The sequence below is a fragment of the Carcharhinus amblyrhynchos genome, chromosome 6, assembly GCF_965287045.1.
Source record: "Carcharhinus amblyrhynchos chromosome 6, sCarAmb.v2.hapA, whole genome shotgun sequence".
Taxonomy (NCBI): domain Eukaryota; kingdom Metazoa; phylum Chordata; class Chondrichthyes; order Carcharhiniformes; family Carcharhinidae; genus Carcharhinus; species Carcharhinus amblyrhynchos.
In genome coordinates, this window is record NC_137329.1 from 39,375,325 (window position 1) to 39,397,603 (window position 22,279).

Sequence of the window (22,279 nt, forward strand, 5' to 3'; positions counted from 1 at the left end):
CAAGCCATTCCATGTATCCTAGACATCTCCCACTTTTAATGTTGCTTCCCAACCTGTTAAAACTGTTTTAAATCTCCCTGCAGTAGTGATGAAATGAAAAGTTTGGTTTTCATTTTTTTTTAAATTGGTTGATTTTTCAGAAATTCTTTGTGATTAGAATATTTTATATTGTATGGGTTAATTCCCTTTAACTGAATTTGATTGCATCGCTGCCACTCATCAGCCAGTTCACTCATAACCCCAGTTAGAAACTGTAAATTGCAGAGTTGCAACCTAGTAAGAGGAAAATGTTGAAATTGGGTCCCAAAGTTTGAGACACAAAGGTTTTGTAAACTTCAAATAAATGAAAAGCAATAAAAATTGGATCTGCTCCTGGTTTTTCATCTCATACCTAATGTACTAAAACATTGCAAATTATTCTAAGGTTTGACAGATTGAATACTGGATTGAATTTTCCTGGCTGGATTTGTGAAAGTTCTGTGAGAAAAGTAAAACAAAAGCTGAAAGTAGATACAATCCACAGATTGGGAGAATGAGGAGGAATTTCAGGAATTGACCACCTGCTCTGTTTAAATTATATACAACAATTCTTTAATTATGTAGCCATCTCCAACATCGAACCAAGTAGGTTAACAGAAATAGATGGTTGTTGCGATGACATTCTGACATAATGGGTAGCATTTTACAGCCTCGCTTGTCCCGAAACCAGAAAATCTCGCTTGAGACCTTAATGGACCTTTCCATGTTCCGCCCCTGGCCCGCTCTGCTTCCCATGGTGGGTGGAGCAGTAAAATTCCGGCCAACGTATATCCAAAAGTACTTATGTTTTTAAATCCTTATGGTGGGGATTATCAAGTGGTCCCTTTAAAGGACAATTTTCCATGTCAGGCAACCAGGACCTTTTGTAAATGCAGTATACGCAATTATATCATTTTGAACACTGTCCTTATTTTTGGAGAATAAATTTCAAACAAGTTCTGCAAATGAAACAAGGTGTGCGTTTATTTCTAAAACAGCAATCATCCTGTCTCCATCATTGCTATTGGTTCTGGTCACTCCGCCAGGCTAACATTGTGTAGGCAGCTCTCTGAATAGCAAAGCTGAAAGTCCCCATTAATCCCGGAGCAAATCATATTCCCCTCTGCCAGAAACTTGGTCAGCCAAGGTCACATTTTGTATTTTCTTAACCCTTGATGGTTCAAAGCAATTATTCAGGTGCCGAGGGGGGAAAAAAACTCTGACTGTTTTTTGTCCTCATTCATGTTTCTGTTCTGTGGAAATCTGTAAAGATTTATTTCCTAATTGTAAATTTGGGTTTGAAAATAAAAAATAAATAAATACTAAAAAAGGTTGAAGTACTGACAAAGTAACTTGCTTTTTACCATCTACATTTGTAAACTGTATTTGAGGTTCACAAAATCTTTGTAACTAATTCTATTTGGGTGATCTGAGGAAGTTGTTACAGATAGTGTTGGACACTGCTTCTAAATTGGAACTAGAGTCAAACCATAGCTCATTTGAACGTACCTGCCTCATCTATATAAGCACAATTTCCTTCTGAAATCCTGGGTAACATTAACAGTGTTTAGTTAGAATATTCTGACACCTCCACTGCTGTTGTTTTTCCATCCTTGTTTAATGGCGACCGTATCGTGTCATGTTATCTGTGTGCGCGATCTATCTATTCCACATCTCTCAGCTTCTCTCATGACCCATGTTCACTTCTCCTTATTCTCTCCATTTTGGTATTTACTGAGATTTTGTAATCACATCATCCTTCCAACGACCATCCTTGGGAAGAGTGAATTATTTAAATCTAAGAAGATCTGCCATTCAACAGATACAGTTCAAATGAGGTCATGTCCACAAATAAGCATCTTGGGGTTTTTTTGTAAAAAGGATAACATTTTATTCGTGACCTAGTGTGACTTATTTGTCTACATCTTCATGTCTTAGATTATTGGTTTATGCAGTAAAGAAACATGTACCTTTCTCCTCCTGTAATCCAGCAACTTCTCACTGTATGCAGCTGCTGACTGGCAGACTTTCAAAATGTGGTAAGAATTCCCCCCCCCCCACCCCCCCACCACCTCCCAACGCCGCCCCCAGCCACCCTGCCAATCACTCTTACCCGATGGAGAGCACCTGTGTGATGACGTTTTCGGATTGCTTTTTGGTTCACTTTGAATCCACGCTTCTGACCACCACATTTTAGTTCCTTCTGTTGCTGATGCTGCATGTTGCACTTTGTCATAATTAGCCCGACCTTATGCAGCAGTCGCTGGGTGACTTTGCCTGCTAGATAGGCTTGCGGTGCGTTAAGATGCCTTACTGCTTTTTCTTTTGGCAGTGAATGGCAAGTCCTCAGCTTTAATAGTATTTTGAAGATGAGCCTCAGTTACTTGATTATTATCGCCTTTCTTGTCAACCAGCTGCTCATTGATCTAGTAGTCAGCAATTGCCGTTGCTTTGCTTATATTCCAATGCTAAATGGACAGGAAAACACATCTAACATCCCCCCACTGAATTGTGCATGATGACACAAAGATTAAAATGCATTTTATTTGTACACTTTCTGCTAAAGTTTATCCCACCAAATCCTCCCTCTTTATATACTATATCTTTTTAAATCATTGTTTTTATGTGACTTGTCGAAAATTTTGCTGTTTTATATTGTATTCATAAATATGGTTTCCTTGTGAAAATGCCTTTGAAAATATCAACATTTTTGTGAGAAGGGGGATATGTTGCCAAAGTTTTTCATCTTCCACTCATCAGGACAAACACAAGACTGTCACTTTTCAAACTATCACAACAATTTAGTGGACTCCAGTTTCCTGTTGCTTTCTCCATTGTACCTCCTTAGCCAATTAGAGTCAATTTCTCCATGGCAACTCCTTGGCCAGTCAGAGTAGACATTCAACCAATCAACACTTTCATCTCCTGTAGTATTGTTGTGATTGTTTGAAATTTGGCATTCTTGCATTTGCCCTGCCTGTGCAAGTAGAAAAGTTTCCGCATCATGTCTTTTTTTTTCCAAGTTCTGCCCTACCAAGTGGCCATTAGTATTGTAACTGTTTAACTTCTTGAGGACTGGGAATAGTGTTGATATTGAATGCAGTGAACCACTAGAGTTGTCCCCTGTCTTGTGCATGCATTATATTCATTTTTTAGTGTTGTCTGTACTTGATCTCCCTTAATGGCGCCAATCTGAACTGCGCTGATCAGTCAGACACTCAGCTACACAAATCAGGAGGAGCTGGACTCAATTGCCAAAGCTGAAATAGCTGTTCTCGGCTGGGATGGAAATGTAATCCTAAAATTTCCCTCAATATAACCAAATTAAGGAAAAATCAATAATAGTAGCTATCTCTAATTTATGTTTATGATGCCATTTAGATATTGTTTGAACATAGTTGATAATTGAAGACAGGAGCAGACCCTGCTCCGACATTCTCCACTGTTGAATTGTCCACCAATATTCAAACTTTAGTACAATTGATGGAAGATTGAGAAAGATGCCAGAGGACAGCATTGGTGGCACAGCTGCCTCTCAGCTCAAGGACCCGGATTCAATTCTGGCTTTGGGTGACTGTTTGTGTGGAGTTTGCACATTCTCCCCATGTATGCATAAGTGTTTTCTCCGGGTGCTCCAGTTAGGTGGATTGGCCATGCTAATTGCCCCTTAATGTCCTAAGATGTGTAGGTTAGATGCCACGGTAAATGTGTGGGGTTACAGGGATAGGGCAAGAGAGAGGGCCTGTGTAAGATACTGTGTTAGAGAGTTGGTGCAGACTCGATCAGCGAAATGACCTCATCTACACTGTAGGGATTCTATGACTACCAGTGGAACCATCTTTCAGTAGGAATTCTGTGTATTTAGGAAAGACAGAAAAAACAGTGGAGGTAGGGTGCTCTGCATTGTAAATATATTTTACTTCGTATTTAAAGTGCAAATACAGTTTCAATTCTCACAAGCTTTTTTGGCAGCCTCAGCAATCATTAGAAACTTACGCCTGGAATTTCTCATAGAAATACATAAAATCCTGATGGGACTGGACAGGCAAGATTTGGGGATAATGTTCCTGATGTTGGGGAAGTCCAAAACTAGGGCTCACAGTCTAAGAATAAGGGGTAAGCCATTCATGACTGAGATGATGATGAACTTCTTCACTTAGAGATTTGTAAGTCTATGGAATTCTCAACCACAGAAAGCTGTTGGAGCCAGTTCATTAGATATGTTCAAAAGGGAGCTGGGCGTGGCCTTTGCGGCTGAAGGGATCAAGGGGTATGAAGAGAAAAGGGGAGTGGGATACTAGAAGTGCATGATCAGCCATGATCATATTGAATGGTGGTGCGCCTATTTTCTTTGTTTCTTGATAGCTCAGTTCAGTTTAAAAGTCTTCTTTTCGAATTAGCTTCCTGCCCAGGAATGGTCAACAAACACAGTAAAGCGGGAGAGATAGCTTAAAGATGTATCTACCCAGTGTTGAGGCATGATAAGCATCTCACAGAGCTGAGAGAACCAGATATTTCAAATGACATGTTATGTTCAAATTCTACAGTGACCCTCAAGTGTGGATTTGTATGGTCTCACTGCCATTCACGATCTTGCAATACCAAAACGTGCCATTTGGCGCAACTGTGTGTTTTATGCTCCACCTTAGCCTCCTCCCATCTCACCCATGTAAAGTGATTGATTATATTTGCATCACCTGTTTGCAATGACATTCTAAAATTTATATTTTTACCACAAGTTACAATGTAGCTCCCAGTAAACACACCTGATTCTAAAACATCAGTGTGGGGACAACCTTTAGTTACAGATATATTGGAGGATCCGTATTACATTTGTTAATTGATTTATACGGTGACATTGCAAAGTCTCGCTGTTCTCAGAAGATTTTTAACGATTTGCCAGAAAGACTTTACGTCAAAATAAATGTTGCAACGTTTCACAATATTATTATGAGATTAAACACTGATGCAGTTCAGAACAGACTAGCAACAGTTCGATAATGGCTTTAAAGAAAGACTTCTGACCCTTTCAACAGCAGAATCCTACATTTAGATTTCAAGTCACGTGTTTTTTAAATGGCACAAACTTCCTCTGTTACTGCCCTGTGCAAATGGAATTGCATAGAGGTGATAACTATGTCAAAATCTCCTTTAAATTCCCCATAATTGTGAAGAAAAAATGTGATGAATTTTAACAGAAGTCTGCTGGTAACAAGCAAAAGAGAAATGTACCTTCATGCCTCACAGCAATCTCAACTTGGTGTTGCAATTAGAGATTTAGCTTTGAAACCTGCATTGTACTCAACAAGACGTTTTAATCCACTTTCACAACTTCATCAACAGTGACTTTATTCACCATCTTACCCCCTTTGGTGCACCTATTTTTCTGACATCTGATTCTGTCCAAATTTCCTACTAATGTCATTGGTATGAACCTAAACATGAAAAGAAATAAATCAGTCGGGGCCTGAGGAAAGTGTCAAATTCGCATAAAAACTGGAGTAAATCCCGCTGTTTTTTTCAGCCGGATTTTCAAAATGAATCTCCCACACCCAGCACTAGCGTGAATCTTATTAAAAATCAGTGGGCTTGGCCTATTCCTGCTGAAGAGGCCGGCAGCATAGGGCTGAGCGGGCCACTGTGCATGCACCAATGTGTCAGAGCAGAGATCGGCACATGCGCAGTAGCCCCGCGCTGCCAGTCTCCCGATTGCCAACCAGTCCTCCACCCCCCACCACCATGTTTCCGGGCCAGCCGCAATCCCCACCCCCCATTCAGTTCGCCTCAATCTCCTCCCCCCACCTCCACCAGCAGTCCCAATTTCCACCCGCCCGCCCCACCGGCAGCTACTGAAGCAGCACAGCGGGCTGGGAGAATCGCCCCCTATACATTACTTAAGCGTGAAAATTAAAGTTTCAAGCCATTCAAATATCATTCATGCACAGAAAGCAATTCATGATTTAAAAATCTGCAGTCCGGGAAACCTTTCAATTTTTAATGTGTCTTACACTGATGCCGTTAAAATACATTAACTGAAAGTGCAGAACCCTTGTGAGGGTATTAAATCAAAGTTGTTCAACATTTACAGTGAAACAGCAGCATTATATTGTTTCACACTGCACTTAAAATTCTGGGCAAGACCCTGCACCCGTTATGATCCAGCATCACTGCAGGAAATTCATGTGTACAGGTATTTTAACTGAAGACATTGCAATGGGCTGAGATCTGTTCAAGGGGCAAAAGAGGAAGGAAATTAGATTTTGACCCTTGCACCTGAATTTTACAAAAGTATTTCCTTTACAGCCAAAATACATGATGGGTTCTACTAGATGTGTTTATAATGCCTGAGACAGAATGCTGTTGTTTGAGTCTGAAGTCCTTCTCTTCTTAGGCAGTCCCTTGGGATCAAGGAACCAAATCCCTTGCTTCCACTCTGGTTTGATGGGTTTTGCGAAGGCTGATCAGTCCAACCAATGATCTGCAAACTCTGCCATCAGCTGAGTAGGCGGTGCTTGAAGGATTGGTAGGTGGATTGATTGTAAATTGTACACCCCCTCTGCACACCCGTGACAAAGTATCTTGAAGTGTTTGGTGACTTCGTATATGAGCCTTCTCCATTTTGGTCAGTCACAAAGCAAGGATTTCCATGAGTTGGCAGTGATGTTTGACCTCTTCAGGGATGCACTGAGGACATCATTAAAGCATTTTTTAAAAAATTCACGGAGTGTGGGTGCCACTGGCTAGGCCAGCATTTACAGCCATTCCTAGTTGTCATTGATCTTGAGCTGCTGCAGACCATGTACACCTACAGTGCTGTTAGGAAAGGAGCAGCAGGATTGTAATCCAGCAACAGTGAAGGAATGATAATATGTTTCCAAATCGGTATGAGATGGAGGGGAATTTAATTATGGTAATGCCATTGAATGGCAAGGGAAAATGGTTGGATTCTGTCTTGTCAGAGATGGTTATTGCCTGGCACTTGTGTGACACAATGGTTACTTGCCACTTATCAGCCTGAATGTTGCCAAGTGTTGCCGCACATGGACGCAGTGTGTTTCGGTAACTAAGAAATTATGAATGGTGCTGAACATTGTGCAATCATCAGTAAATCGCTGCAGTGATGTTCTGGGACTGAAATGATCAATCTCTATAACCACAGCCGTCTTCCTTTGGGCTAGATATGGTTCCACCCAATGGAGAGTTTTCACCGTGATTCCTATTGACTTTAGTTTTGCTGGGGTTTTTTGGTGCATTTAATCAAATGCTGCCTTGCTGTTAATGGCAGTTACTGTCACCTTATCTCTTGAATTCTGCTCTTTTGTCCATGTTTGGACCGAGGTTGTAATGAAGTCAGGAGCTAAATGAACCTGGCAGAACCCGAATCAAACGTCAATGAGCAGGTTATTGCTAAGTAAGTGCTGCATGATGGCAGTGTCAGTGGTCCCTTCCATCACTTTGCTGATGGTCATCAATTAGCTGGGTTGGATTTGTCCTGCTTTTGGTCTCCGCTGACCTCCTGGGAATCTTCTTCCATGATCAAGTATCAAATAGCCAATTGCTTCAGGCATCTAGTGTCAAGCATACGAATGACATGACGATTCCACTTGATGGAACTGGGTTGATGTGACCTTTGGCTTGGGAGAAGTTGCTGCTGTTGGACTGTCTTCGGAGGATCATCACTGATGGCACTTCCCCAGTACTTTTGAGATGCCTGCTGTAGGTTGTTCAAATCTCTGAACCATATAGGAGTGTGTGGGTTAGCTCACTTATCAACTTGGTAAACCATAACCTTAGTCTAGAGCTTGAGATCCTTGTCCTCAAATATTCCTTTCCTAAGTTGTTCAGAGGTTGAGCTGGCACACGGAGGCGATAATGAATTTCATTGTCAATGCCTGCCTTCAATGACAGGAGGCTCCCAAAATGTGGAAATGGTCTACATTTTTCAGGATCTTGCCATTGATCTTAATTGGCTTAGATTGAATAGTTTCCCACCTGTCTTGTAGACTGTCTCCTTGCCTGTGGGTAATTTGTTGACGGTGAAATGCAATATTGCAATGAGGAAAAAGGAGAAGAGGATTGATGCAAATACACACGTTTGACCCCAGTTTTCAGATATAGGGGCTGCAATCCTCCCATCCCGCTGTGCTAATTTTCTAGTGCAGCAAGCCGGGGAAATCCTACGGCAGCCAATCCGTGGGGTTTGCATGAGCATTCGCTTCCCACTTGTATCTCCAGGCACTGGATTTCCGATGGCATCGGCTCCACGCAAATTGGCAGGGAGGCGCACTAGCATCTCCCACCCTGTCAGAGTATTTCACTCCAATGGGGATTACACTACTTCCCATTAACAGGGAACTAGCGGCCCAACTCAGCTGGATTGAAGGGAGAGTAATTAGGGCCCCCCAGATGATCGGGTGGGGGGAATGTGTCCCTGAGCATTGGCACCCTGACAGTGCCAGCCTCTGCTTCCTGGCATTGCCCAAGGGGCAAAGTGACAATGCTCAGAGGACATCTTTTGCCACAATTTGGCACACGGTGAAGACCATGGGGAGAATCCTCCAGCTGTTCACACCGGCGGGATGCTCTGCTTCCGGTGGTAGCACACCCCCTCCGGTGGGTTTCACAGAGGCGTGCGATGACATCAGTGGGAAATCCCATTGACAGCAGTGGAACCTGTCAGTGCCAGTGAACAACACTGCCATCTTTAAGAAACATGCGGCTGGGGAGGTAGGAGGTGGGGAGAGTGGGTGGGGGTTGGGGGGCAGAGGAATTCCCCCCGTGTCTGTGGTTTCTCCTGATGGGCGAAAATCACACTGTTACTCCAGAAGGAGTTCCTTGACTACCACTTATGGCATAGATGCAGAACCACGTCAGTTTACTGAGTAGCTGATTAAATAATGGTTTGCCAATATACAGTGTAGAAGAGTCTCGGGCCGACAATTTAAGTATTCATTCACTGTTTAATATAAAAATGGGCAAGATAGCCCGTTTTACTCTAATGCTCCAGGTAAATGGATGGATAATGATACAGGGGCATCAGTTACTGTGATAGGTGAGCTCACATTATCAGTACTTGAGAGAATTAGTTCAACCATTGAATTTGAAGAGTACTGCAGCTAAGTTAACAACTTGTACTGGAGGGGCAGTAAAAATAGTGGACACAGTAATGGTTGTGTAAAATCTGTCTGGATATGAGTTATGCTTATCAGCAACTCGAACTAGTCCATGCTTCCTGAGGCTGTGTCACAATAAACATACACAAAGGGTTGTTCCCACACACATGCCTGCTACCTTTTGCTGTGCCTTCAGCATGTGCAATTTTTCACAGGGCAGTGGAAAGTCTGCTGCAGGGGCTGCCACACATTCCCATAACTGGATCAACAGAAGCCGAGCTTCGAGCAAACTTAGAGAAGGCTGAAGAGATTTCAAGAGGCTAGAGTTCGCCTCAGGAAGGAGGCTCTGAGGTAACTTACTTGGTGCACCATATAGATGCATCTTGAACCTGTAACAAGTTGTGTTTTCCCTGAACTGGTGAATGAGCACCTTTACAAAACTAAAGTCAAGCATTAAATCCTGATTGAAAGGATTCCTATTGACATAGTGGTAAGTGTTTGTATGATGCAGTGCTGAGTAATTCAGACCAGAAAAAGTCCACATTTTAATCCCTGCTGTGTGTGCTGAGCTGGTTGATCTGAGTCTGTACTCCTAAACTGGAGCGAGTAAAGTAATCAGGGCTTATTTTCCTGAGCTCTTTTGGGAAATGTGTGAGTGTAGATGTCATGTGAGTGCAAGATTGGGTCGGCTATAAGGCTTCCAGTGATCGAATAACCTGTCAACATTCATTGTCTAGACTCACACATGGGATGACAGTGGGTAACTGGCAGCAATTGAACTTCAGGAGAGGAGATGTAAGAGGAGAAAGCTGGGGGCAAATTAAAAAGAAAGTTAAAGTATTTTGGGCTACACAAAAACTATAGTATCCTCTGCAATATTACTACTGCAGCAGAGAATCTACCCTTCATCAACTGCATTCAACAAGACTTCAACCAGTACTGAATCCCCATAACAGCAACAACACCTTGTTAACTTGAGGAAACAGGCATTGCAAATAAAGCTGCAAATGGATCAGTCGTGTGAAGAAAAAGATATTAAAATTTTGGGCACCAATCTTACATCAGAATGCTTTCTTTCCCACTGTTCATGACTTGCTGTGTATTTTTAAGATTTTCTCATTTTTATTTAATTTTGAGTGTTTGCTGTTATTTTTATACCCACTATGAAAGCGAATGAGTTTGCACATTTTCCTTTCATAATGTGCAAAAGGTGTCACAACATTTGATCAAATTATCACCTAGTTGTGAAAATGCATTGAAAAATATAAGTACATTGGGCTTCTCGAAACTGTAAATTCCCGCCTGAGGTCGATGGACCTAATCATTGCTCACCCCTTGCCCCCTCCGAGTCCCATGGTAGTTGGAATGTAAAATTCCAGCCTTTTTATATATTTCATTTTGTATGCATATCGTAAATGAAAATGTTTGTTTGAAAATGGATTAATTTAATACGTAAGAGGTGTGGTCTTTGAGTGCAAATCCAGCCAATATTTCTGGAATGAAAATCCCCTCTGACTAATGTGTAATGGGTTTGAATCCTTCCAACTCAATTCTTATAAGATTCCATGGCACAAAACTGTCCCTAGTAAATTTGGACCATGACAGGATGGCCAGAAAAGGAAATAATCAAAAGTAAGCATACTGAGTTGAGGCTAAGATTAGGCATAATGCAATGCCAGAGTAGAATGGATTTTAAAGTTTTTTTATGAGTGTCACAAGTAGGCTTAGGTTAACACTGCAAAGAAGTTACTATGAAAATCCCCTAGTCGCCACACTCTGGCTCCTGTTCGGGTACACTGATGGAGATTTTAGCATGGCCATCACACCTAACCAGATGTCTTTCGGATTGTGGGAGGAAACCCATGCACATATGGGGAGAACGTGCAGATTCCACACAGACAGTGACTCAAGCCGGGAATCGAACCCAGGTCCCTGACACTGTGAGACAGCAGTACTGACCATTGCATCATGCCATCCCATGTCTGCTTATGCTGCATTACATTTGCTCACGATGGGTGCCCAAATGGAAAGATCTTTCATTCCCCAGCACCAAGATCAGCAGAAAACTTTAAAAATGAGGTGAAAATTTTAAAATATGATTGGCAAATAGTTTACAATCCCTGACAATCTTTTAATCTAACCTTTTAATTAACAAATCAATTATGGTAGACTGCCATAAATCTGGTTCCACTCCCCTGGCTAAAATCTGAGTAACCTGAGCCATGGTCTTAACATGTTATGCATATGTAAAACCATGGGTCTCACAACAGAGCCCAGCTGCCTGGCACATGATGGGAGATATAAAGATGGAAGAAGAGAACACTGAGATTGCTCTCGAGAATGAAACTAAAAGTAGAGCAAAAGTGTTTATCTTTGGGATAAGCCATTAAAGCTCTCGATTCTAGAAGCATAGCATACCAACCTGTTGCTGCATAGACTTGCACTTGCGTCAGCATCCTTATCTGGTTAGTAGAATGTCTTGTAAATTATTTATGCTCAGGATTAAAGTCTTCTATAAATAGAACCTGCTACATTTATAAAATTCAAAGACAATTTGAATCACAGCGTAAAAGAAATGTTTTGTTCTTAAGTATTTCATTGTATTACAATGTTTAAATTTCCCACACCTTAGTGTTAAATGCTCATGAAGACGCAAATGAACGTTGTATCTGCCGCTGACAGAGGTTATAATAAATTGGAGGATTTTTAAAATTTGGTTCATTCTCCATAATTTATATGTTTGGACATAGCTCCACATTTTATCTCCTCTGTGCAGCAGTTAGTGTTACCTATTTGCTTAAGGTTTACATGGCACATAGCATTCAAGCAGATTTCGCGTAATTGGGAAAGTTCCATGAAATTATCTCAGAAAATCACTGTAAAATTGAAGGAAATGTGCGAATAAAATGACTGACTTTATCACTGGGACTTCATTTAACGCACATTTATGGCAACATACCTACTCAAGTCCGTCACAAATGCAAATCTGTACATGTGCCCATGATTCGGAATTGTCACTGGACTTTCTCTTTCGAATCTAAGCAGTAATATTTCCATAAAAGCCAAAAACAAAGTACAAGGAGACGGTCCTTCCCTTCCAGATGCTTTTGCACATAAATATGAACTTGCTTCAAAATCCTGACCTCTGCAGACAGTCTCTGTTAAACTATGCACCAATAAACATATAAACAATTAGTCATTTGGTATTATAGAACTTGAGGATTGCTGAAAAAAGCAAGATGCTGTTGAAGCTTTCTTACCTACCAGTCATCAGGACAGAATTGCCAAGAATGCCAATTGTAAATGGTACAACAATTTATACTGCATGAGAAGAAAGTGCTGATTTGTTGGCAAGTAGACTCCTCCCTGCCCCCCACCATCCCCCTGGCAGCTTCTGAGACCCAGGAGTGGGAGACATGTAAAACAGCCTGGATGAGATTTCCTTGAAGAATCCCAAGTGCAATTTTATGGTGGGATGGACAAAACTTCAGTGATGGACAGAATTTCGATTGGGAAGCCCACTCATGTCCCATGAAGTGGCCACTTTATGACACTTTTCCAGCCCATCACCAACTTTTAGGCTGGTGCATCCCCAATCGCTAAAGATAGGAAGCTGGAAAAATTCTCACCTTTTATCTGAGGCAGAGACGCCCCTTCACCTCAGGGACCAGGGATCTCTGATCTTCCCCCAACTGGTATACCCCTGGAGACAGATCTCTAACCTTCCTTTCCCCAGAGTTCCTGGTATTTATCTGAAGTGCAGTTCCAGGACTTAGTCTGTCGCAGGGTGCTACGGGGATCATGTCTACCGTATCTGGCTACTGCAACACTGTGTCTGGAGGCACTGGCGAATTGCCAGTCAGTTAGATTGGTCAACAGCTCCAAGGTGAGACTTTCATCCAATTGCAGTAGAAAGTCTCGTCTGCTGCCAATCAATCTCAATTGAGTGTGAAACGGCAGCAGGCCTGACGAGGTTGGTAGGGATTCATATCAGGATGACAGGATCAGAGCACTTGCCAGCCTGACATTTCAGGCCTATGTTTTGAATTTTGCAAGTGCAAGTTGGTTTTGTATGGTCAGTACTTTGCCTGTTGTAAATCTCTGAAGGGGTGCTGTTTGATATGATCTGCCAGTCGTTAAAAAGTACAGCTCACTTAACTGGCATCACACTGGCACTGAAGTTCATATCCACATTACTCAATTTGTGATCACTGAATCATAGAATCCCTGCATTGCAGAAGGAAGCCATTCAGACCATTGAGTCTGTACCGACACTCCGAAAAAGCAACTTACCCAGGCCCTCTTCCCTGCCCTACCCCGTAACCCTGCACATTTATCATGACTAATCCACTTAACCTACACATCTTGGGACACAATGGAGCAATTTAGCATGACCAATCCACCTAACTTGCACATCTTGAGGTTGTGAGACGAAGCCAGAGCACCCGGTGGAAACCCACACAGACACAGGGAGAATGTGCAAACTCCACACAAAATGGAACCAGGATCCCTGGTGCTGTGAGGCAGCATTGCTAACCACTGTGCCACCATGATGCACAGAATGTCTTTTTTGCTTGACAGTAGCATCCTATTGGTGGTGAATGCTACACCTGTTACTCGATTTTTGAGACACCTTACCCTTCCTTTATTCACCAATATACACAATTTGTGCAAATTATTCAGGAAAAGCCAGTTTGCACAAAACCCTTTTTTTTTTGCACACTACAAGGACCATGAAATCTGAGCAAAAAATCCTGGGTAAGACACACTGCTTTAAACATTCCCACAGACCTGCTGAAATGTTCCAGCATTTCCTGTGTTTGTGGTTATTATAGTCCTCGGCCTGGTGTGTCTTTTTAAAATGAAAGTGATCATCATTTAGCAGCCTGTCACTCTGAACAGCTCCGTGGAACTGAAATAAGTAATATATTTATATTAATATATAAGTAATACATATTGCACCTGCCTTCCTGCATTTTGCATCCACTTATACCTAGTCATTGAAGGCTAGGTATCATAAATGTATCGCAAAAATAGTCATCTAGTTAGTAACTGGACCAGAATGTGTTATGCATTGTATTTCTCCCCAACCTTAGCTAGAAATTGTATTGTTAGATCGTTGAATCAAAGAAACCCTACCATGCAAAGGAGGCTATTTGGACCATCGAGTCTGCACCGACAACAATCCCACCTAGGCTTGTAACCGCACATATTTACCCACTAATCCTCTAATCTATGAATCCCAGGACATCTAACTATTGTTAGATGGTGAAGGGTTTTTCATGTGTTGGCAATCTAACACACTTCTTTTCAGGTAAGATCAGTACCTAGGCATGATACAGAGAAAGCCCAGCAGCAGTATTAATGTTAGTTCTTAAATGGAAATTAGTATAGTGTTTTATGAGTGATGAGATTTCTATATTTTATCTCTAGAGTAGTGGAATGTTTAGTGAATCTACTTAGGTGCTTATACTGCAATTGTGACAGTTTTCTGTACAAAGATGCTGCCTTTCGATTAGAAAATGCTTCAGGTAAGTGGGACAGGGTGTGTGGGTTTGATGATAAGCGAAGCCAGTGGAGGCTTATTTTGCTCTCAACTTTTGACAAGCTGCTCGCTCTCACCTTCATTATTAATGTAATTTTCCAAGGCAGTAACTGGAAATTGTAATTCTCGGTAAGTTTAGAGCAGCCAAACAGATTTATAGGCTTGTATGGCTTTTCTACGGAGTGCAAAGAGACAGTACTTCAGCTAAAGAAACAATGATTGAATGACTGGAAAATCCAGCAATGACTGCAGTTTAAAATCCTTCCTCTTCCAGCCGATGCTGATTTATAATAAGGTCACTGAGGGAGTGTATTATGGCCAATGATGGCTATAATGTAGAAAATTCATCTTCTGCTCTATGTAAGCTGCGATGTGAACCAAGTCCATCTGGGAGAATGTCACGGGTTGACTTTTGCTGATTTTATATTAGTTTCTGCCCATGTAATCTGAAGATCCTCCCAGTACCTGTCTGGCTATATTCTCAGCTTCCAATGCTTGTCAGTAGCAGAGAGTTGGTAATAGGATATGGTAATTCCCAATTCTAGCCTCTTGCACCATTAGTTTACCTTTGGCAGCCTTGCCTTTAGCTGACTTGTCTCTGAGCCCTGAATTCCCTCCTTGCATTTTATGCCTCTCTACCTGCCTCTCTTCCCCCTTTAAATCCTATATCTTTGGACAAGTATTTGGTCATCTGTCCCAATAATATTTATCTGTGAGGCTTTGTGTCAGACTGTTTAATAAAGCATCATGTGACATTTTACAATGTTCCAGGTGTGTTAAAGATGCAAGTTGTTTATATTTCATTGTTCTGAATTAATATCTGTCTTACTAAAAGCACTAATTATTTTCTGGATGTCAACCACCCTCGGGTAATGATTATTCTTTATGAGCGTGCTTAGTTGTTGAAGTGCACATTTTATACATCATCTCTGAACAGATGTTTGGGCAATGAAGCTCCACATTAGATTTGTGCCCATTTTTATGCCTGCCCATAATGCAGTTCTTTTTCTATAATGTCCATCTCATCTCTTCTGATTTATGTTCTCATCTGGCGGCATGGTGGCACAGTGGTTAATACTGCTGCCTCACAGCGCCAGCGACCCAGGCCTCGGATCACTGTCTGTGCAGAGTCTGCATGTTCTCCCTGTGTCTGCACAGGTTTCCTCTGGGTGCTCTGGTTTCCTCCCACAGTCCAAAGATGTGGAGGTTAAATTGATGCTTAGTATCAGGGTGACTGGCAGGATAAATACATGGGGTTATGGGGATAGGGCTGGGATTGTTGTCGCTGCAGGCTCAATGGGCCAAATGGCCTTTTTCTGCACGAAGGATTCTATGTCTAATATGAGCATCCAGGGTTGGTAACAAGCTGGGCAAGTCAAAACAGGACTTACTAAGCACAGCATCAATTTGAAAGTCATCAGTTTAAAGTTTATTTTGAAGAAGACTTTTGGGTTTTTTTTTGCTTTCGCTACCTACTTTGATAGCTTCTTACTATTAGCTAAGGGACTACACGTTTTTCTCCATATTGCAAGCTGGATTTTACACTTCCTCCAATCGGCAGGTTGCTGCCTACCAGTCTGCCCCAAAACTTGGTGCCACGCCCGAGCGCTCTTTTAAATGTTAGACATGCAGGGTTCAGAGCACCAGGTTTTTCAACCAGAAGTCTACAAAACCCATCACTCTAGTCAGCAACATCTTCCTCCTCATGCGTTCTTTCTCATGTGTCCATTATTTCATCCATACACTCCTTCGTGGCACACTTGCTAGCTCCCAGGGGCTGAATATCTCTGAGCCTTTGATTGGGAGGAACAGACTAAATGATGGGACTAGGTTCTGTTTGTTCTTTCTCAGTCATTTTGAGAGGATGGAAACAGAGAAGAAAAATTACAGTGGTGCACACAATTTACATTTTTATTCCAGTAGGAATAATGTGAGGGTGTTATGATGTGGTTCGTTGATATAATCTGGGGGTTTCTTCTTTCACTTCACTACTTGTTAACTCAATATTGCTCCCTTTCCACCATTTGAAGTGTTTCTTCCTCACCAAGGGTGAAAGGTTAGAGGTTTGGTGAAATACCACTTGTCACCTCACTCTCTCTCAAATGTTACGGATTGGTTTGTCCTTGAAGAAGAATACAAAAAGTGAGAAGTGCTTTTTGCAGCCATGACATAAAGCAAAACCCTGATGTCAGCATACAATTATTAATGGGCACTATGACAGATGTCCTCACTAAGCAATTACATTCCATGCAAGTTGAATACATGAAAGGATGATAAAATTAAGGGTAAAAATACTAGCGAAACAAACGAACAATATAGAAAGTAGAGTTGGAAGATGAAAAAACTAGAAGGGCTGTAAAGAAAAAAAGGTTTAAAAATATAGCAGATAATTTTAAAAGTAATAATAATGCCTGTTCTAAGCAGCCAAAGAGAAGAATAGTTGACAAAAGAATAGAACCACTCAGATATGAAGGGGGAATTTTAGTGGTGAGGAATGAAAGGTATGGTGGAGGGATGAATGAAATACTCTGTTTTTACAAACAATGGTGAATACGAAAGTAACGATGTGCCGGAGAAGGTTCTGGAACAGTTGTTAGAAATAACTGGATAAAGAATGAGTTCTGAAAAGAAATTAGCAGCGTTCAAGGTTTCTAAGTCACTGGTCCTTGATGTTATGTATATTAAGAGGTACGTAAATTGTGTTTGGTTTTTCCTGATCTAAGTGGAAGGAAATAGCGAGGCATCTTGAGGGGAATTGCTTGATAGAGCAGATGCAGCACAGTTTCGTTAAGGGGAAGTCGTGTCTGACAAATTTATTGGAGTTCTATGAGGATGTGTCTAGGGCGGTGGATAGAGGAGAACCGGTGGATGTGGTCTTTCTTGATTTTCAGAAGGCGTTTGACAAGGTACCTCACAAGAGGTTATGCAGAAGGTAAGGGGGCATGGAGTTGGGGGTAGGGTGTTAGCATGAATAGAGGATTGGCTGTCAGATAAGAGGCAGAGAGTGGGGGTCAATGGGTGCTATTCGGATTGGCGGTTGGTGACTAGTGGAGTGCCCCAGGGGTCGGTGCTGGGGCCTCAGCTATTTACCATTTATATAGATGATCTGGAGGAGGGAACCGAGTGTATGATGTCGAAATTTGCTGATGACACCAAGATTGGTGGAACGGCAAATTGTGCGGAGGGAGTGGAGAGTCAGCAGAAGGATCTAGATAGGCTGGGCGAATGGGCCAGGAACTGGCAAATGGAATTTAATGTTGGCAAGTGCGAGGTGGTCCACTTTGGTAGGAATAATGGTAGGAAGGACTATTACTTACGTGGCGAAAAACTGCAGCAGGCGACGGTGCAGAGGGACCTCGGGGTCCTTGTGCATGAGTCGCAAAAACCTAGCCTGCAGGTGCAGCAGGTGGTCAGGAAGGCTAATGGGATGCTGGCCTTCATAGCGAGGGGGATTGAATATAAAAGTAGGGAGGTTTTGCAGCTGTATAGGGCACTGGTGAGGCCGCAGCTGGAGTACTGTGTGCAGTTTTGGTCGCCGCACTTATGCAAGGATATTTTGGCCTTGGAGGGAGTGCAGAGGAGGTTTACTAGGCTGATGCCGGAGTTGAGGGGGTTGAGCTATGAGGAGAGGCTGAATAAACTAGGCTTGTACTCGTTAGAGTTTAGAAGAATGAGGGGAGATCTCATTGAGACATATAAGATGATGAATGGGATGGATAGGATAGTGGTGGAGAGACTCTTCCCGCTCAGAAAGGACAGTGGGACTAGAGGGCACAGCCTCAAGATAAAGGAGGGGCGGTTTAGAACGGAGTTGAGGAGGAACTTCTTCACTCAAAGGGTGGTGAATCTCTGGAATTCTCTGCCCGTTGAAGTGGTGGAGGCTGCCTCGCTAAATATTTTTAAGACGCAGGTTGATGGGTTTTTGATAAGCGAGGGGATTAAGGGTTATGGGGAGAGGGCGGGAAAGTGGAACTGAGCCACGACAGATCAGCCATGATCTTATTGAATGGCGGGGCAGGCTCGAAGGGCTAGATGGCCTACTCCTGCTCCTATTTCTATGTTCTTATGTTCTTATGGCTGTATGTATCATGTATGGATTTTAAGTTCAGTAAGATCTCTCACAGGAGCCTTGTTACAAATACTCAAATATATGATAGAAAATGAACTATTGAAGCATGTGTTGAAATTATTTTACAGATAGGAAACAAAACGTTAAAGTTATTTTTATGTTACATTGATCTTTAGACAGACTGCTTGATCTGACATCTGATTATGATTGATAGGCATTTCTGTGGCCACAAATGAGACTCCAGGACGGTATGTTGTCTCCCTGGTGCTAGAGCCAAGGATGTCTCAGAGCAGCTGCAGATCATTCTGAAGTGGGACCGTGAACAGCCAGTGGTCATAATACACGTTGGTACAAACAACATAAGCTAAAAAAAGGATGCGGTCCTAAAAGCAGAATATAGGGAGCTCAGAAGAAAGCTGAAAAGTAGGTCCTCAAAAGTAGTGATCTTAATGTTACTATCTGTGTCACGTGCTAGTCAGAGTAGAGAAACAACAGGATACATAGGATGAATATGTGGCTGAAAAGATGATGTGAGGGGATGGATTTCAGGTCCCTAGGGCATAAGGATCAGTTTTGGGGGAGGTGGGACCAGTACAAACTGGACGGATTACACTTGAGCAGGATTGAGACTGAAGTCCTTGGTGGGGTACTTGCTAGAGTCCTTGGCGAGAGCTTAAACCAATATAGCAGGGGAATGGGGACCTTTGCAAAGATTTGGAGCAGGGGAATTAAGAACAAGAGGAAAAGACAGTAAGGAGAATATGGGAAATGATAGGTAGAGAAATCAAGGATCAGAATCAGATGAAGACCGAGTATGAAAAGGAAATGTTAAAATTGCCCACCTTAAGTTTTGTATCTGAATTCTCAGAGCATTCAAAACAAAATGGATGAATTGATTGCACAGATAGATGTAAAGGGGTATGATATAGTTGACATTACAGATATGTGGCTCCTAGGTGAGCAAGGATGGAAATGAAACATTGAGGGCTATTCAGTGTTTAGGAAGTTCAGATGGAAAGGAAAAGGTGGTGGAGTTGCATTGTTGATTAAAGGTGATGTTGATACCACATTGAAGAAAGACATTAGCATAGACGATGTGAAATCTGTATGGGTCGAGATAAGAAACATCAAGGGGCAAAAAAAATTGGTGGGTTGGTCTACAGACCATGTAGTGGTAATGTTGGTTATAACATTAGGCAGGAAATCAGAGATGCATGTGTTAAAGGAACATCTGTGATTATGGGTGACTTTAATCTGCATATAGATTGGGAAATTCAAATTAGTCATAGTACAATAGAGGACGAATTTCTGGAGTGCATACAGGATGGTTTTCTGGAGCAATACTTTGAGGAACCAACAAGCGAGCAGACCATGTTGGATTGGGTGTTGTGCAACGAGAAAGAATTATTTGGTAATCTAGTTGTGAGAGAATCCTTGGGAACGAGTGACCATAACCTGGTAGAATTCTTTGTCAAGGTGGATAGTGATGTAGTTGATTCTGAGATCAGGGTCCTGAATCTCAATAAAGGTGACTCTGGTGGTATAAGGCATGAATTGGCCACGATGGACTGGGAAACATCACTGAAAGACAGCAAACGGGCAGTGGCATTTAAAGAACAAATTGGTGATCTCCAGAAGTTGATTGATGTTTCATCTTTTCATGCTACTCAGACATAGATACAAAGCAAGGATTGTACTAGAATACAAAAAGAACTGATCATTCACAAGACTAATGCTGTTTGTCAGTTTCTGGGCTGGGTTTCTATGTGTTTCTTTTTATGTCTACCAAGCAGTTATTTACATGCTTCCCCTTTGTTAAGTACTGATCCAACTTCTCTGCAGCTTTTGACATGGGTCTACTAAACCCTCCTCCCAGAAATTTCTCACCTCCATTGCCTAGCTCAGTAGAGTGACCATTATATGCCTTAACTTTTACCAATTGTAGCCACTACCCCAAGAAATAATTTCTCCTCGCCGCATCATTGTTCCCACCAGTGTTCCCAAGTGACTTATTCTTGGCATTTTCTCCATCACCAACATGTGGCACCTTGGTAACATAATCTACAAAACTTGCTGACAGCAGCTTTCGACTTGCCCGCCAGCTAGCTTGCTTCTCTGATCCCAGAGCATTTGTCTGACCTACTGCAGTTTTCTGCATCTACATGCAGCTGAAACTGAGCCATCATCCTCATGACCCCTGTCACAAACTCAAAAGCCATGCTCCTGATTCCATTCACTGCTGAGGCCCCTATCTCAAGATTGTGAAAGGATCTATTAGGCTCAGAGCTGAGTGGGAGTGAATGAATGATCTCATTGCCGCCTACACAGCAAGGTTAACAATTTTCAACTGCAGTACATCACCCACCTCAACCCATCTCCAGCTTTTGTTACCACCAGTCAAGACTCTCCTGATCACCCTTGCACCTTCTATTCATAAATTTCTGATATCCAAAGTTCTGCTGCCCACATTCTATTCATCCACAAGTCTACATTAGCTTCACTTTTTAAATTCTCACTCATGTAAATCACAACACTGTGGCTTTGCCCCTCCATCACCTCCTCTGTCCTCCCTCTAAATCCTCCACCCTCTATATCCCCCTTCCTCCAATGCCCTTTTCCCTCCAAACCCTTCCTTTCTTCTCTCTGTCCTCCACACCCTCTTCCTTGCCCTCCAACTGCCCCCTCCATACTTTCCCACCCTCCAGCCCTCTCCCCAATCCTCAACACTCTCAACTCCCCTCCAACTCTGCTGTTAGATCCTTCAACCTCTACTCCCTCCACTACTCTCATCACCCTCAAATCTCCCCTTATTCATTGCCCTCCAATCTACCCTCCCTCTCTCACTCTCATCATCCTGCAATCTTGGGTCCATCTCTCACTCATCGCCTTCCAACCTCCCTTCCTTCCCCCACTCTCATCACACTACAAATTCCCCTCCTTTGCCCATTCCTTCCCCTCCAACCTCCCCTCCACCCTCATTGCCAACAAACCTCCCTCCAACTTCCCTTCCCTCCCTTCATGACAAATCAAACACTCCTCACTCCCTTTCATCACCCTCCATTCCACAACGTTCCTCCAAAATCTCGCCAAAATACCCCCACAACTTCCTGCCCCCAATATCACCTGCTCCAATATTGCCCACACAATATCCCCCATCCCAACATGCTCCCCAAAACATCAGCAACCCTGAACCAACAGCCACCCAAAAGCATCGCTCCAAAGGCACCTATAATGATGAGGGTGGAGAAAGGAAGTTGGAGGGTGAGAGGGTGATGAGTGAGAGAGGGACCAGAGGTTACAGGGTGATGAGGGTGAGGAAGGGAGGGGAGGTTGGAGGGCAATGAGCGAGGGGAGGTTGGAGGGTGATGAGGGTAATGGAGGGAGTGGAGGTTGGATTTTCTCTCATAAATTAAAGTTTCTATGTCAATGTAATTATTGTTTGGCTTGTCTATTGTTCATTCAAGCCAATGAACCGTTCATCCTTTTGTCCACCTTAGCTGCAGTGCTAAGCTTTATCTTGTTTCAGCATAACCA

The 22,279-nt window shown here is 42.4% G+C and overlaps 1 protein-coding gene across 10 annotated transcripts in view; it reads left to right on the plus strand.

The window, feature by feature from the left end:
• LOC145343840 (serine/threonine-protein kinase BRSK2) overlaps positions 1–22,279 on the plus strand; it is an 894,349-nt gene that overhangs the window by 833,901 nt on the left and 38,169 nt on the right. For 7 of the 10 annotated variants that reach the window (XM_080190254.1, XM_080190262.1, XM_080190255.1 and 4 more), the window contains one exon: positions 2,010–2,057. The exons of the other annotated variants lie outside the window; for them this stretch is intronic. In XM_080190254.1, coding sequence (XP_080046380.1) covers positions 2,010–2,057 — 48 coding nt within the window. The remainder of the gene's footprint in view (positions 1–2,009; positions 2,058–22,279) is intronic. 10 annotated transcript variants of the gene reach the window in all.